General features: G+C 55.4%; 1 protein-coding gene across 1 annotated transcript in view; it reads left to right on the forward strand.

The window, feature by feature from the left end:
• The window catches only part of COL22A1 (collagen type XXII alpha 1 chain), a 236,818-nt gene that overhangs the window by 77,330 nt on the left and 144,984 nt on the right, over window positions 1-14,504 (forward strand). The window contains exons 13-15 of the mRNA XM_073230303.1: window positions 12,116-12,169; window positions 13,077-13,112; window positions 14,144-14,197. Of these exons, the coding sequence (XP_073086404.1) occupies window positions 12,116-12,169; window positions 13,077-13,112; window positions 14,144-14,197 (144 nt within the window). The remainder of the gene's footprint in view (window positions 1-12,115; window positions 12,170-13,076; window positions 13,113-14,143; window positions 14,198-14,504) is intronic.

Here is a 14,504-nt window from a genome sequence, read left to right on the forward strand (position 1 = left end):
GCAAAGGGTAAAATAAGTTATTGTACAGCTAAATAATGCAACAGAATTCAGGGATGCAAAGGTACATTTAGAAGAATAATTAAGGACCTAGAAAATGAAGATAATACTTTGTTAATTTTCAAAACACATTGCAAAATATCTACACAATATGACCCAGGTGTGTGTGTGTGTGTGTGTGTGTGTGTGTGTGTGAGAGAGAGAGAGAGAGAGAGAGAGAGAGGGAGGGAGAGATAGAGAGAGAGATTATTTCTGGAGGCAGAACCCCATGAGTAGCCACAGTTGTCTGTGAAGGACACAGTTGTGATGGTATTTATTTTCTCCCTTATCTTCCTCTGCATTTTGATTTATTCCAGAATAAATGGAATTCTTTTTCATACCTGTTATAAGCGCAGGCACGCAGTGACCACTGCACATGAATACAAAGCACCTGAGAGACAGCGTGATGCACGGCCTCCCGGAGCCTTGTACCAGGCAGGCCTGTCCAGTCAGCCCTGGCACTCTAGCTCTGCCCTCATGTCCAGTCTGGGTCTCCCGACACCCAAAATGGGCTGATGCAGCCGCCTTTCATGACCGCAGTGCCTGGAACCTCAGGGCTCAAATTTGGCAGCTGCTTTCATAGTTTCTAGCATGCGTGGTCCCTGGAGGTCCAGAACCAGAGCACGGGGTGGTAACAGGATGTCCACATGTTCCCTGGTGTCAGGACTGGGGGCGCTGGACCCTTGAAGTCAGGGCACTTGGCCTGGGTGGTGCCCGCTGGGTTGCACCAGCATGCAAGTCCTGCACCAGCCTGTCCTCCCACCGATGTGCTGCCCTTCCCGTGTGTGGGTGTCGCCAGGCAGGAACTGACAGGCCTCCTTCCTCCCATGAGCAGGGGGAGCAACTCTGCTGCATCCACGCTGTTCGAGCTCAAGGTGGGCAGCTCAAGACCCAGCCTGGGAGCATCTCCCTAGTGCCTGAACTTCTGCCCAGGTGCCATAATTGGGACCTGACACAGTGGGTCCCAGCGTAGCCAGGGAGACCTCACCCACTGGGTGCTGGCAGGAGACATGGGCTCCATCCTCAGTGGACATTCTCTCGCAGCTGGGCATTTTGAGCACAGTCTGAATCTAGGTTCTGCCACATAGGAGCTGTGCGATTCGGGGCGAGTCACCTCCCTCTCTGGGCCTGTGCTGCCTCATCTGTGAAATGCTGCGCAGGGACTGGGTGATGCACGACGCCTCACAGTCAGCAGCTCTAAGGCTTGGCGGTCAGCCACCCCAGTCTGGGCCCTGGGGCTCTCTTCCATGGCTCGGAGTCTCTGCCTCCTCTCCCAGGACGGGACAGGGCCAGGGTAGGTCAGGGGGACTGACAGATTGCATGGAGCGGAGAAGGCCCCTGATGACTGGCACACTAGGACAGAGCCCCCCGCACTGGCCTCTTTCCTGAGCATTCTCCACAGAGCAATTGCAGAGTACCGGGGATTGGATGGACTGCAGGCTGAGGGGTCCGGCGACCATGTCGCTCGGGTGCTGGCTGTGCCCTTGTGTTTGGGGTGTTGGAATCACCCAGTGTGATGGTGAGCACCAGCCTCTGAGGGCCAGGTGCTGCACAAGGTGTCTGTGCCCCACGCAGTGTCTCAGCTCTAAGGCTCTGCTCCAGGGAAGGCCTGCTAGGCCCATTCACAGATGAGAACACAGCTGAGAGGTCCAGTAACCTGCCCTGGTCACGTAGTCAGGAACACGGCTGGGAAACACAGTCACCGGTCAGTACTGAAATGAAGGCAAGCTGGGGGGCTGAGTGACTCACCCTTCCCCGGAAGTTTGGGTGGTGCCATGTTCCTGGGCTGTCTGTGCCCGTTGTCTTGGAGGCCAGCCTCCTCTCTGGTGCCTGTTCCAGCCCACGTTCACCACAGGATGTTGGGGTAAGTCTCCCTCAGGGTTTGAGTGTCTGTGAAATCGGGCTCAGGTAAAGGGGGACGGCAGCCCACAGCCCCGGGCCTGGGGCATGGCAGTGGGAGGGAGGGCGGGCCCTCCTTCAGAGTGCCTGGGAGGCAGCTGGCATTGAATGCCGGCCAGTGGGTGAGTGAACAGATGGGCGCCCGGGGCCAGGGGACGCTTGGCTCAGGATGGGGGTCGCAGACTCCGCAGTTGGGCAGCCCAGCTTCAGACTATGGCCCCACTTGGCATTGACCCTGTGTCTGTCCTCGGGCTGCCCTGAGCCTCAGCCCCCCTTCCTGTAGAAGGGGGACAGGTGTTCCTGCCATGGAAGGTGGCTGGGTGGACCAGAGCAGGAGGCAGACGGCAGGCCTCCCGAAGCTGTGACGCTACTGTTCTGGTTACTGATGCCCTTCGGGGTGAGGAGGGCGAGGAGGGCCGGTGACCGCTGCTCTGGGCCCATTCGGAGAGCTCGGGGGGGAGTCAGGGAGCATGGGGAGGGGTGCTGACCTCCATGCCCCTCCCGCCCTTGGTTCTTCCATGTGGAGAGAATTAATAAGCGCGGTGCGGATGCTGGCATAAGGGTGCCTTGGGTGGGCACTGAGCCGGTCTGCACTCCACGGGGATGAGGTCTGCAGAATCAACTGGACCGGGAGCCAGTCGGGTAGAAAGATTTACAAACAACAAAACAAGGCCCAAATGTGCGTTCTCGGGTGAGCTTCCTTCTGGGGCATCCTAAGGGTCCCGCTCTGGGTACCGGTCTGCGGGGGGATGAGCCTGCGGACCCCGGAGTGGTCGCGCCTTCCTGGGCCCACAGCGCCCTCTGGTGCCTGGAAGCCAAGCGCCCTCGCCAGGCGTCCCCTGCAGGGCTCCTGCCCAGTGTGACGTTGGGGAGGTCTCTGCGACTCCCAGCTGCCTTCTTTTCCTCATAAACTAGCATCTGGTGGGGGGAGGGCAAAGCGAGCCTGGGCCTTGTGCCCCGATGATGGAAAGCATGTCTGGGGAGTTGGCAGAACTGGTTCGGACCCCAGCTCTGCGGAGGCTGGGGGATCTTCGGTTAGCGTCTCTCTGAGCCTCGGCTGTGTCATGTGTGACGTGGGACCATTGATGCCCACCCTCCGGAGTTGTCCTGGGGCTTACAGGAGGTCAGTAGTGCCTGTGAGCATGTCTGGCTTTGTCTCTGGTACCTGGTAGGTGCATATAAAAAAATGTCCTTGGTCTTTATTCCTTTCCTTGACCTGCTAGAAGTTAATGCTACAATCCGTGACAGATGTGCATGTTTCTTCAGCAGACAGCATCCAGGCGCCTAGTGTGTGGGGGAGAGCGCTGCCTTCCCAGAGCTCTCAGAGCTAGGCTGGGTCTCTGGTCCCCAGTCCAGTGGAGGAGGCGTGTACCCACATTCCTGGCAGGCAGCTGTCTTTTCAAGTGGATTCTAATCACTGACCCTTAAGCAGGTCGAGCTGTGCCAGCTCTAGCCCACGTGGTGTCACGTGTGCAGAGGGAGGCAGCACTGTCAGGAGATGCCATGTGGGCTGCAGGATGTTGTGGATGGAGGAGTGGAGAATGGTCGCATCAGCAGAGCGTTGTGTCTCCTAGGATCCTCGGGGCGGCACTGCTGGGGGAGCTTAGAAATTACCCTGAGAAACAGCTGGGGAACTGTCGGAAGCACAGCTCAGGTGAAGGGAAAGCGGAAGCAGGACCACAAGCTGCCCTGTTCTTTATAAGGACTCTTAACAACTGCAGCGACAAACGGGCACAACCTCGTGGGAAATCGCCTTCCATCAGCTAGACGGACATCAGAGAACTTAGGAAGGAACCCGGGTGTGCTCACACATAAGATGTGCGTGCCGTGCAAACCACCAGCACACGGGGGCTGTGAGGTCTGGGATACTGTGTATGTCTTGTTAATTGCTTTTCATGGTGTCACAACATTAGTTTATCTGTAAACACTTAACCAAAGACTAGATCTTAATCTTAATATAATGAAAATCTTTTCAAATATAGTATTGTCTTGCCAATGGGTTTCAGCCCTGGACAAGTTCACTATGGATTCAGTGAGACCGAAAAATGACAACAGAATGTTCTTGGGGTGAAAGGGTTATACCCAACTTTATTCCCATGGTGGCAGGTCAGTCACTAGAACCCCATTCACTCAGAGCGAGTCTGCACGCAGCAAGCCGGTCTCTGCCTCCGGGCCCCTCTGTCCCCAGCCATCTCAGTCCCTGCTCTCCTGCAGTCATGCAGCTGTGCCACTGTGTCCCCCAGAGCCCTGGGCAGAGCTCTTTATATAGAGTCAGTAGTAACCTATTGCCCACACATGTGTAGCAAGCCAGCCAACCAAGGCCAGGTGAGAATCCTGGCCACAGGAACCTTCACTTTATCCACAAGTATATTCATAATTGTTTATGTGTGAAATCCAAAAGCAGTATGATTTTGGAGGGAAGAGCCCTCTGTCCCAGCGTGGGGGTTTGCCGACTACTGGGTGGTGTGGTGGCTGGTGGGTCCACATGGCAGGACGTGGCAGCAGCTGAGGGTCAGGCTATGGCAGCCCAGCACTGCCTCTGTCCTGTCGTATAACCTTGGAAAAGTCATTACAAGGCTTGGTGCCTCAGTTTCCTCACCTGCTCATGGAAGATAATAGAAACAACTCTATGCTCTCCTGAGGCTGAAGTGAGTGTAAACGAGGATTTCCAGGACGACCTTGACAGGTACCTGGTAAATAATGATTTCAGAAAGCTGTAGTAGGGACAGGGTCTAAGCCTTCAGGGTCCTGGGTTCCCTGAGCGTGACGATTCTCTACGTTTCTCAAACCAGGTGAACTCAGTACTTTTGCTGACAAGTTTGGAGAGAGGTGTCCTTTCCCCCTGGCCGGAGGCTGTGAGAGCCTTGAATCCAGCACCCATTCTACTGCCACGGAATGAGCCAGTTAGGGCTGGTGACAGTGACAGAGGGCCAGCCAGGAATGAGTCCTTGTATGTCCCATTGCCGAGCGAAGTCAGGGCCATCTAAGCCACATCTCCAACAGCTCAGATACTTGAGGCAATGCATTTCCTACCGGCGTTTTTTGTCTCCCTTGTGAAGAACAGCTGGTCTTAATATTACAGTGAGAGTTGGACTGGGGCGCAGGCCTGTGGGCAGAGGCTGGCCTAGACCAGGGCGTGCAGGTGGGCCGATCTGGCTGCCAAGGAGACCCAACCTCCCTGGAGCAACGCAGGGCAGGGGAAGGAGGGGGCTTCACGGCCCCTCGTGGAGTCCGGACTGCCCCGTACAGCCGGGAAGAGCCCATGAGAACTGCAGGAGACGGAGCTGGGCAAAGCGTCCCATAAAGCCATGCTTGGCTCGGCAACTCGGTGCTCAGCACGTGGTGAAGGGGGAAAAACCCAAACAGCCACCAAAAATGCTTTCTTCGGCATTTTCACAGAAATCCATATGGCGATGAATGCAACTTCCCAAGGATTTTGTGCTCAGGTTTCACAGTGAGCTGCCCCAGAAAAAAAATGAGCAAATATGAGAAACTCGTCCGTGTTTTATTGATCTGGCTGCCCCAGTAGCAGACAGAATTTTAGGTCAAGTGGACATCAGCTCCCTGCCTTTCGTGGTTTTCTCCCATCGTTACCAGGACAAGCGTGGCTGTGCGGGAAGAGACGTGAGCTGGACAGAGGGTGGCGGCCGTGCTCGCTGCCAGGTGCTGTCTTCTCGAAAATTCAACCGAGTGTCCTGAAGAGGACCCCGGGGCCGGGGGCACTTCTGGCGTCATCACAGGGGCGTCCCGGTGGGGGGCTCACTGTGAAGCTAAGCAAGTAAGGGGCCGACTGGAAGGTGCAGGAAAGGGAGCCCAAGGCTGCCACGAGGAGATCAAGGAGGTTGCCAGGGAGCCAGATTCTTAGCCGGCATGCAGGGGCCTGGTCCCCGGGTCTGAAAAAGTGGATTCTGCACACGTTTATTCCAAACCAGGTGCCCGAGGAGCCGGGGCTCCTATTCTCTGGTGATGTGAAACTGAGAGAAGCTGGCCCCTCCATGCCGCTGGGAACCAGAAGCGCCCAGCCTCCTGGGAAGGGTGCACAGTCACTGTCCGGGTGGGTCGGGGGCCTGAAATTCCCTGGCTCCACAAGTCTTCCTTTGACTGAAATGTGCCATCCCGTCTGGAGCTTAGAAGTACACGTGAACGTGTGTTTGATTTAAATGCTGCTGTTGTCACAGTGTCCTCTCCCGACACCACCCAGCCACTCCTGCTGTTTGGCAGAGAGGCCCACGTGTTTGGAGTAAGCTCCCTGCCTGCTGGGCTGCGGCCCCAGGTGACCTTTCCCCCGTATTTGTCTCCTGCTGACGTTGGGCTCATATTTCCCAGGGCCCTCCCTGGATATTTCTGCCTCCCCATCACTGATTCCTCCTTGCACGTCCACCGTCCCCTCTGCTGGTAAAATCCTTCAAAGCATCAAGCATGGAGCAGGTGGTTCCCTGGCTGCGTTCTTACTCACGCCTCCCAGTGGGTGCAGGCAGAAGGCGTCATTAGGCCGGTGTCCTGGGAAAGACCGCTGAGACTTAGGAAAGCGTCCACTCTTTGCCTTGTTCCGAATCATAACAACACGTAACTGCCCATTGAAGGGCAGGCACTGTGCTAGACAACCAGAGAGAGGGCACATGAGCTTTGCAGTATGATTTATTCAACCATCTGAGAGTAAAGGTGGTGGGGGCAGGGGTGATGAGGAGTTTCTAGAAAAAGTTGCCCCGGCCACTGCATAGCCAGTAGGGCAGAGCCAGCAGTGGCCAGACATACCTTGTGCCATCCACACTGTAAGAGCATGTCCTGCCCACCTGAGCTCGTTCGTTGGCGCCTTTCAAAGCCATGCTGAATTTGAAATTGTGCAATGACAAGATCTTGTGCAGGTGGAATGGGCTGTGGAGGTAGGTGGGCAATGAAGAGAGGACTCTGCTGTTTGGGGTTTTCTCTGGAGCCTTCTTCCAGAGCAGTGACCAGGAAAGGTCTCCAGAAACCATAGATGCTTCTGCGGATCAGGGGCTTCTGGTATAAGTGGAATCCATGGCGCAGGAAGGGGTCATGGGCACACTTATTTCACTGTTTCTTTCTGAAAGGGTGGGGTGATGGGGGCACTAGCAATAGTGGCCGTGCAGAATTCAGTGCTCAGCACTTGGTGAGCTTATCCGCAGCGGTACAGTGACTCTGTCTTGAAGACGGTGCTGTGCAGTAGAAAGAATGGTGATTTTTTTTATTGACATCTTTATACATGCCAGGCTATTCGGTTTACAAGTCTGAGCCTCCCACAGCCCCTGTAAAGAAACTGGGGCAGGCTCCAGGTCTCAGGGGGGTGGGAGAGCGGGGCCGAGCCCACACCTGTCCCACTCGAGGCCCTGCTCTGACCGCCACACTGGCCAGTGCCGGGTCCCTGCCCTTCCCCAAAAGTGATGCTCCTGATCGGGAATCCTTGGCCGTCAAAAGCCATGTCCCTCGTGGGAACCAGCTCATTTTTCTGTAATGACTGCATTATTGAGCGTCTGAGCCATAAAACACCAATTATATGTGTGTGTTTGTCTGTGTGAAACTTCTGAGAGACGTTCATGCCACTTGCGTCCAGCCTTGGGTCCCTTTCTCTCCGTTCACGACTGGCTGACTCCGCGCCCCCATCTCCTATTCTTAGCCTGTGCGTTAATGTGCATTATTCATGGTTATTGAGTTGGATAACTGTGGTTGAGTGCCTTCTATTTTTAAAATAATTAAAGGGTTTAGGCTAAAATAAGATTAGCCACTTCTGATAGCCTAGTAGTTTGGGGCCGACATGCTGAGAGAATAAATAAAGGTGCCACAGCCCCTGTCCGTGGTGCTGAAGGACATGTGGGAAAAGTTTGGGGTTCAGGGATCTCACAGACCCCGGCAGAGCTGGAATAGGAAAATCTGCACTTCCCCTGGAGCTTCTGGCACTCAGGCACTTGCCCAGCCTGAAGGGCCCATCAAAGGACCGAGGGCTTCATGTGAGGGGGTGAGAACGTTTGTGGGGAGGGCAATTGCTGGGCAGATGGACCAGGAGGGCACAGGTTGGCTGAAGGCTCCGACCCTCCACAGACTGGCTGGGTTCAGACCAGGCCTGTCCCAGCTGTGTGACACCTCAAAGCTATTCTCTGACGCTTGCATTCCTCATCTATTAATTGGCAACTGTAATATGCTCACCTCAGAGGGTCGCTAATGAGATGAGCAAATGAAAATAAATAACTTATATTTGTACCAAGTACTCATAAATGTTACGTATAACTACCATTGCTCCAGCAAAGTATTTCATTCTTTATATGCCAAATAACATTTTCTGCATCCTCGGCATCCTGAGGTCTTGTCCCCAGAGGCGGCTGAGAACTGGGAATGTCAGATCCCCTGCCTCCCCCAGGACTTCTATAACCCCAAGGCCTCAGGAAGCCTGGAGGGTGTTAGCTGGCCCAGGTGGGCCCACACAGACGGGCACAGTGGGTGTCTTTTCCTCTCTTCAGTTCATCTCAAATAATCCACAGAGCACCTGAGAATAGTAACAGTACCTGGTGTTTATAAACAATACTACGCCAGGCCCCACACACACATTTAGTTTTGAGGTAAATATTGTCCTCATTTTACAAGTCTATTAACTGTGTGACCAGGAGTGAGTGAGTTTCTCTTACCATGTGGCTGAGCCAGTGTGGATAAAATGAGAGTTCCTGTGGCCAGGATTCTCACCTGGCCCTCTTTGGCTGGCTCACTATACACGTGTGGGCAATGTGTTGTTATTGACTCCATATAAAGAGCTCCACCCAGTGCTCTCGGTGACACGGTGGCAGGGCTGCAAGGCTGCAGGAGAGCAGAGCAGAGGCTGGAGCAGTTGCAGTGCCAAGGACAGAGGCCCGGAGAACAGCTGTGCGGGACGACTGTGCAGAGAGGCCCAGAGGATGGCTGTGCAGACAGAGGGGCCCAGAGGACGGCTGTGCAGGGCAGCTGTGCAGGCAGAGAGGCCCAGAGGATGGCTGTGCAGACAGAGGGGCCCAGAGGACGGCTGTGCAGGGCAGCTGTGCAGGCAGAGAGGCCCAGAGGACGAATATGAGGACAGAGGGGCCCAGAGGCAGAGACCGGCTTGCTGCGTGCAGACTTGCTCTGAGTGGATAGGACTCTAGTGACTGACCTGCCACCGTAAGAATAAAGTTGGGTATAAACCCTTTCACCCAAGAACATTCCATTGTCATTCCTCAGTCTCATTGAATCCAGAGTGAACTTGCCTGGGGCTGAAACCCACACGCAGGAGAGTACTTAACTGTCAGCTCTTTAGTTGCACGTGTCCCCTTTGTGAAGCACCCCCTGCTGGACATGGCCAACTCCAGGCCAGCTTCCTGTCCCTCTCCACTCCCTTCTTCCTTCTCAAGAGAACAAACTGGCCTTCAGTATTAGTTTATAGTCTACGAACTATGTTCACATTCACTTTCTCATCTGAAAGCAGCGTGTGCCTGTGCCCCTCTAACTTACAAAGGATGAACCTGTGGCTCAGAGAGGGTGAGTGACTTCCTAACGGGAAGCAGGCAGCCCAGGGCCATAGCTTTCTCTTTGCAAGGCCTCTGTGGGCAATGGTGAGTCTGGCTGCAGGACTGGGGAGGTGTGTCACACGGACATGGTGGTGTTCTGTGATGTCAAGACTAGGTGATACTCAAACAGTATCTGGGCCAGGTTGACTTTTTCTTGGGACACAATTTTCTTAAGAGCAGAAACCATCTAATGAAATGCCTGCATCTCATGATGACTTGAAAGTATAAATTTCTCAGAATGTGTCTGTTTGCAGGTCTAGCTTGGTTATCCCAACCATGTAAAATAAGATTCAAAACGAGGTGTTAGCCTCTCAAAGAAAATACTCGCCCCCAAAGAGGCCTGTAGTCGGTGCTCAGCAAAGCAAGGGTTGCCCACCCCTGTAACTAAGCCGAGGTGGCTGGTTCTGATGCCAGTCATCTAAAACCAGTTTGCCACGCTGCCCATGTCCTTGGGAAGCGCGCCTGTAGCTGGGTCTGTGGCCCCTGCTTACAGACACGGACTGAGACTGCGAGCATCTCACTAGCTTGGCCATGGTCATCGGTCCTCAGAGGTGAGGAATTCAAAGCCACAGCTTACGGCCCAAGACCTTTGCTTTTTCTACACATCCTGCCTTTCACTTTGTCCCTGGGGGTTTCATGCCCCCAGGCTGTTTTAAAGTAGGAGGTCCCCCATCGCCGCCCCCTGTGGCGCACCTGTGGGGGCCTGTGCCAGGCGGGTACCGTGGAAGGGAGGAAGTCCTGGAAGTCCTGGTCCCCCGCCTCCCAGAGCTCCTGTCTTGCGAATGGGACCGATTCACCCAGATCCTTGTTGGGCACCTATTGGAAAGTGCCAACAGGCTGGGAATGTGGCGCCTCTGGGCAAAGGGAAGGTTCCGAAACTCTCTGGAGGTCCCCCTGGCTTTGTCTCCGGGCTCCACCCCGGCTCCCTTTGTTAGACGCCCTGGGAGCTCCGGTGCATGCCTGCCGCCCTCCCCCCTTGATTCCTGAGGTGGGAGCCCACCGAGATACCCCTTACCTGGCGTTAGCTGCGGGTCTTGCCCACCTGCAGCAGCCAGAAGACAGGCGGGCCTTTCAAGGACCTGCTATCTCACCTGGTACAACACCCGGGGTGAGCTCTGTACCAGGTGACCCCACGAGGCCTGACTCCAGAGGGGAGCACCATCAAGGGCATGTCCTCAGGGAAGTACTTCTTCTTCTGTGACATTTCCCCCTGGGACATGTTGAGTTTTGCCCGAGGGCTGTGCAGAAGCACAGCATGCAGGCTGGTCTCCCTGCTGAAATGCACACGCACTTACTAGCAGATCGGTGTTTTGTGTGAGCCTAAGCGCCCTGCCCCCACCGTTACACCGTTAGACGGGAGCAAGCGTGTGTCTCCCTTGCAGCGCATGATGCACGTCCCCCAGGCAAGGCCTGTTTCCTGGCCACTGTGTCTTGGTGCAGTGCGATTCCGTCTGACGCCTCTGCTGTTGGGGGCAGGGTGGCTGTGGTCACGGTGAGCTGGGAGGAGAGGCTGCACCATCATCCACATTTAGATGAGTGGCCAGTGACACACAGTGTGGCTTCGTCTGAGGTCACGGATAGAAAGGTGCAGAGCTGCAGACTCATGTCCGTCAGGTGCCAGGACCAGAGATGGCAGTCTGTCTGTTTCTTATCATAGTGACATAGATGAAATGACAAGGCCTTGGGAGTCACTTCATAGGAATGTTAAAGGTGTGTGTGTGTGTATTTACACACATACATGCATGCATCTTATATGTAAAAATAAGAAATGTGTGATGTCTGACATGCCTTTGAGGTCTTCCTAAGACCTATCTGGCGGGGTTCTTGGGAAGATAAGGATACATACTCCAGGACCAGCGCCAGGTGGCTTCTAAATATTGCCTGTAGATCCATCCATTCCCTCATTCACCGAATGGCCAACATTCTCGTTTCACGAATGGAAAAGCCCAGAAAGAGGCACTGGTGCGCTCAGTGTCCCCCAGGGAATTGACGGGGGAGGGCGGGCTGATGGTGTTGGTGGAGTCCTTCGATTTTAGTGGGATAGTAGCCGAGAGACCCAGGAGTCCCTGATTTTGAACTGTCCCCCCACACCCTCCCCAGGAAGCATGTGGGGGAGAGGGGGAGATGAGCGCTCTGGCCCACACCCCCTTTCCTCCCCGACAGCTGCTCCGGGAGTGAGCCTGCCGTGTGCCTCTGGGGGTGCTTTGTGAGGATGGAGTTCGCCCGGCTTCGTTTGTTTTAATGACCTGTGGCTCTTCAGCCCCGTGGTTCTCAGCCGGGGACGGGGCAGGGGGGGCATTTGGCGCTGTGGATGCATTTGGGTTGTCATCGCTGGGAGCGCTGCTGGCATCTGGCGGTGCTGCGGGCCATCCTACACCACGGAGGGCACCTGCGGCCAGAACCCTCCAGCCCCGGGCGCGCTGGGCGGGGCTGAGGTGCTCTGCTTCCCGCGCGTGATGCTGGGCCTGGGGCGAGCAAGGACCGCAGGCGGGGGGGGGCCGTGGGCCAGGGGCTGCCGGGTGTCCAGACCACCGGGGGTTCTCATTAGAGCCCGGACCCCCACCGATAGGGCGGGTCTCAGGGGAAGCCTGAGAACCTGGATTTCTTACACTCTGTCCTGCACTAATTGCTTTTCTGGCTCTCATCTGTCCTAGGGGTCCCTGGGCCTGCCTGGTCCCCCTGGGAGAGACGGCAGCAAAGGCATGAGGGTATGTGTCCCCCACCCCCCCACAAGGCAGCCTCCGGTCAGAGTCCTGTGGCCTTGAGCGGGCGGTCTTTGCTGGGGGCCCTGAGCTGGGGGCCCTTCGTGCCGGGACCTCCCCAGGCCCCCAGGGGCCAGCCCATTAATTATAACAACACCAGCAGTGGCTGTGGCCACCTAGCATCGCCTGTGTGTCCTTGGAAGCTATTTCCTCCTTAGTTGGCAAGCGCCTGGGCACAGATCTTGTCCCCAACATCAGACCTGGAGCCACGCTGAGGTCCAAGGTGAGGGATTTACCCGGGTCCCCAGGTTGTAGCTACAAAAACCCAAGCAGTGGCCTCAACTCACGTGGGTCGGTCTGCCCCCGGCACAAAGAGACCCTCTTCTCCACCACAAACTCAGAGGGCAGTCAGGTCTGGGGCTCTACCTCTCTGTTCCCTTCGAGATTTTCAGCCTCCTGTGAGCCGGTCCCAGAGCAGGAGCCCTGATCTATGAGCGCCTCCTGGGTCCAAGCCTCTAGCACTTCGGGCAGGAGGTGTGGGGGGCACACAGGGAAGAAAGGGGAGTTCTGGACCCACCCCCACTCCCCCTCAGGTGGCCATTGCCCCTTTCCTGGGCTAGGCCTTCACTGTGGCTCCCGGTGCTGTGCGTTCTCCCCTCTTCGGTTTGGCTGACCGCCAGCAGCAGGAGCCAGAGGGGCGGAGAGGGGCGGAGAGGGTACCAGCCTCACGAAGGACGGGCTCTGCTTGTAGGAAGACTGTCCGAGGGCAGCCTGGGAGGCTGACCGCCAGCAGCTGCAGTTCCTCAGCTGAGCTCTGAGTTCCAGGAGCAGATGGCCCCTGAGTCCTCGGTCTGCCCCGTGTGCCCAGGCCAGGGTCCTGCTGGGTCATAACCATGAACTGTTTTGTGCGCAGGGGGAGCCCGGGCTGCCCGGTGAGGTGGGCATGCGGGTAAGTGTCACCTGACCTGTATTCCTCTGCTATTCCCAGTGCACAAATCTTCTTGCAAAGCCTGTTGCTTTATGTGTGGAAGAGGCGGACAGACACTTGCCTACCTACCGTTCTCACAACGACACGCACGCGTCAGTGTGCATAGCCACACATAAGTGATTTTTCCTAAATTCTTACAGAAAATGAACCATACCATACTCTGCTGTTTATCTTTTCCATTTAACGAGAGATCAGAGACATCTGTCCAAGCCAGTACAGACAGGTGCCACCCATTCTCCTAATGCATGCTGCTCCATAATACTGGTACACTGCGATTTACATGATCTTGCCCCTATTTATGGCTCTGAAGGTTGTTTCTAATTTCATTTGTTTTCCATTAAAATCAGTGAAGGGATAAATGCACATTTGTGTGTCTCCCTAAGTGCTATATTTTTATTTACATAGGGTAGATGACAAAAATTAGGATAATCTTGGCTGAGGAAATGCACACTTTATCTTTAGTAGATGTTAACAGATGTTGCCAGATGAGCTGCTTAAAAGCTGTAGCATCGATGGTCCAGGCAACAGAGAAGCCTCTGGGCTCGGCAGACTTCCGCTGGGCTTTGTCGGGACTCATCCAGGCCGTGCTGGCCCCATGGCAAAGGGGGCATGATTAGCTGAAGGAATCAGTCACATCGATCAGAAGCTGTGCACTTTGGTGGCCAGATCATGGGAAAGCCACAGGGCAAGTGGAAATGGACATTGTTGTGCTGGCCTCATTGCAGAGCAGACGTAACACCCACTAGCTATTCCTTGAAGTGGCGTAGTTGTGGGTGTGAATCATGGCTTCACCAGGCGGGGTCGGCATGAACTCTAAATAGAGCTGGGGCAGTGGAGGTGGGGCCCTCTCGGTGAGACCATGTGCCAGCAGCACATGGCACTGGCAGAGGAGCAGCGGCCCTTGGCCCCAAGCCCGGGTACTGCCTGGGCATCCCTTCTGCTTCTGTCTTTTCTCCCTGACCCCACACCTTTCCTGTGAACGCTCTCTGCAGGGATCCCAAGGACTGCCTGGACCTCCCGGACCTCCCGGATATGTTGGAGCTCCTGTAAGTAAAGGCAATTGTCTGGAAGGGGTTCTGATCCTACTGCATGGATGGCAACCCAGGCTTTCTGACAGGTCTGCCTCCTGCACCTACACACGGAGTGCCCACTGCCCTGCCTGTGTCAATGGCAATGAGAGTTTTCGGCTCTTCTCTTAGGCCAGAAATATTTAAATGTCATGGTACTTAAGAATCTCCTTAGAGATCAAGTTTAAATGCACATTCCTGGGACCTCTTCCCCAGACAATGAAGCAGTGGGTTTAGATGGAGCCCAAGAATCCACATTTCTACCCTGCAACCCAGGCATTTCTGA

This window comes from Manis javanica, chromosome 2 (genome assembly GCF_040802235.1).
Source record: "Manis javanica isolate MJ-LG chromosome 2, MJ_LKY, whole genome shotgun sequence".
Classification (NCBI taxonomy): Eukaryota; Metazoa; Chordata; class Mammalia; order Pholidota; family Manidae; genus Manis; species Manis javanica.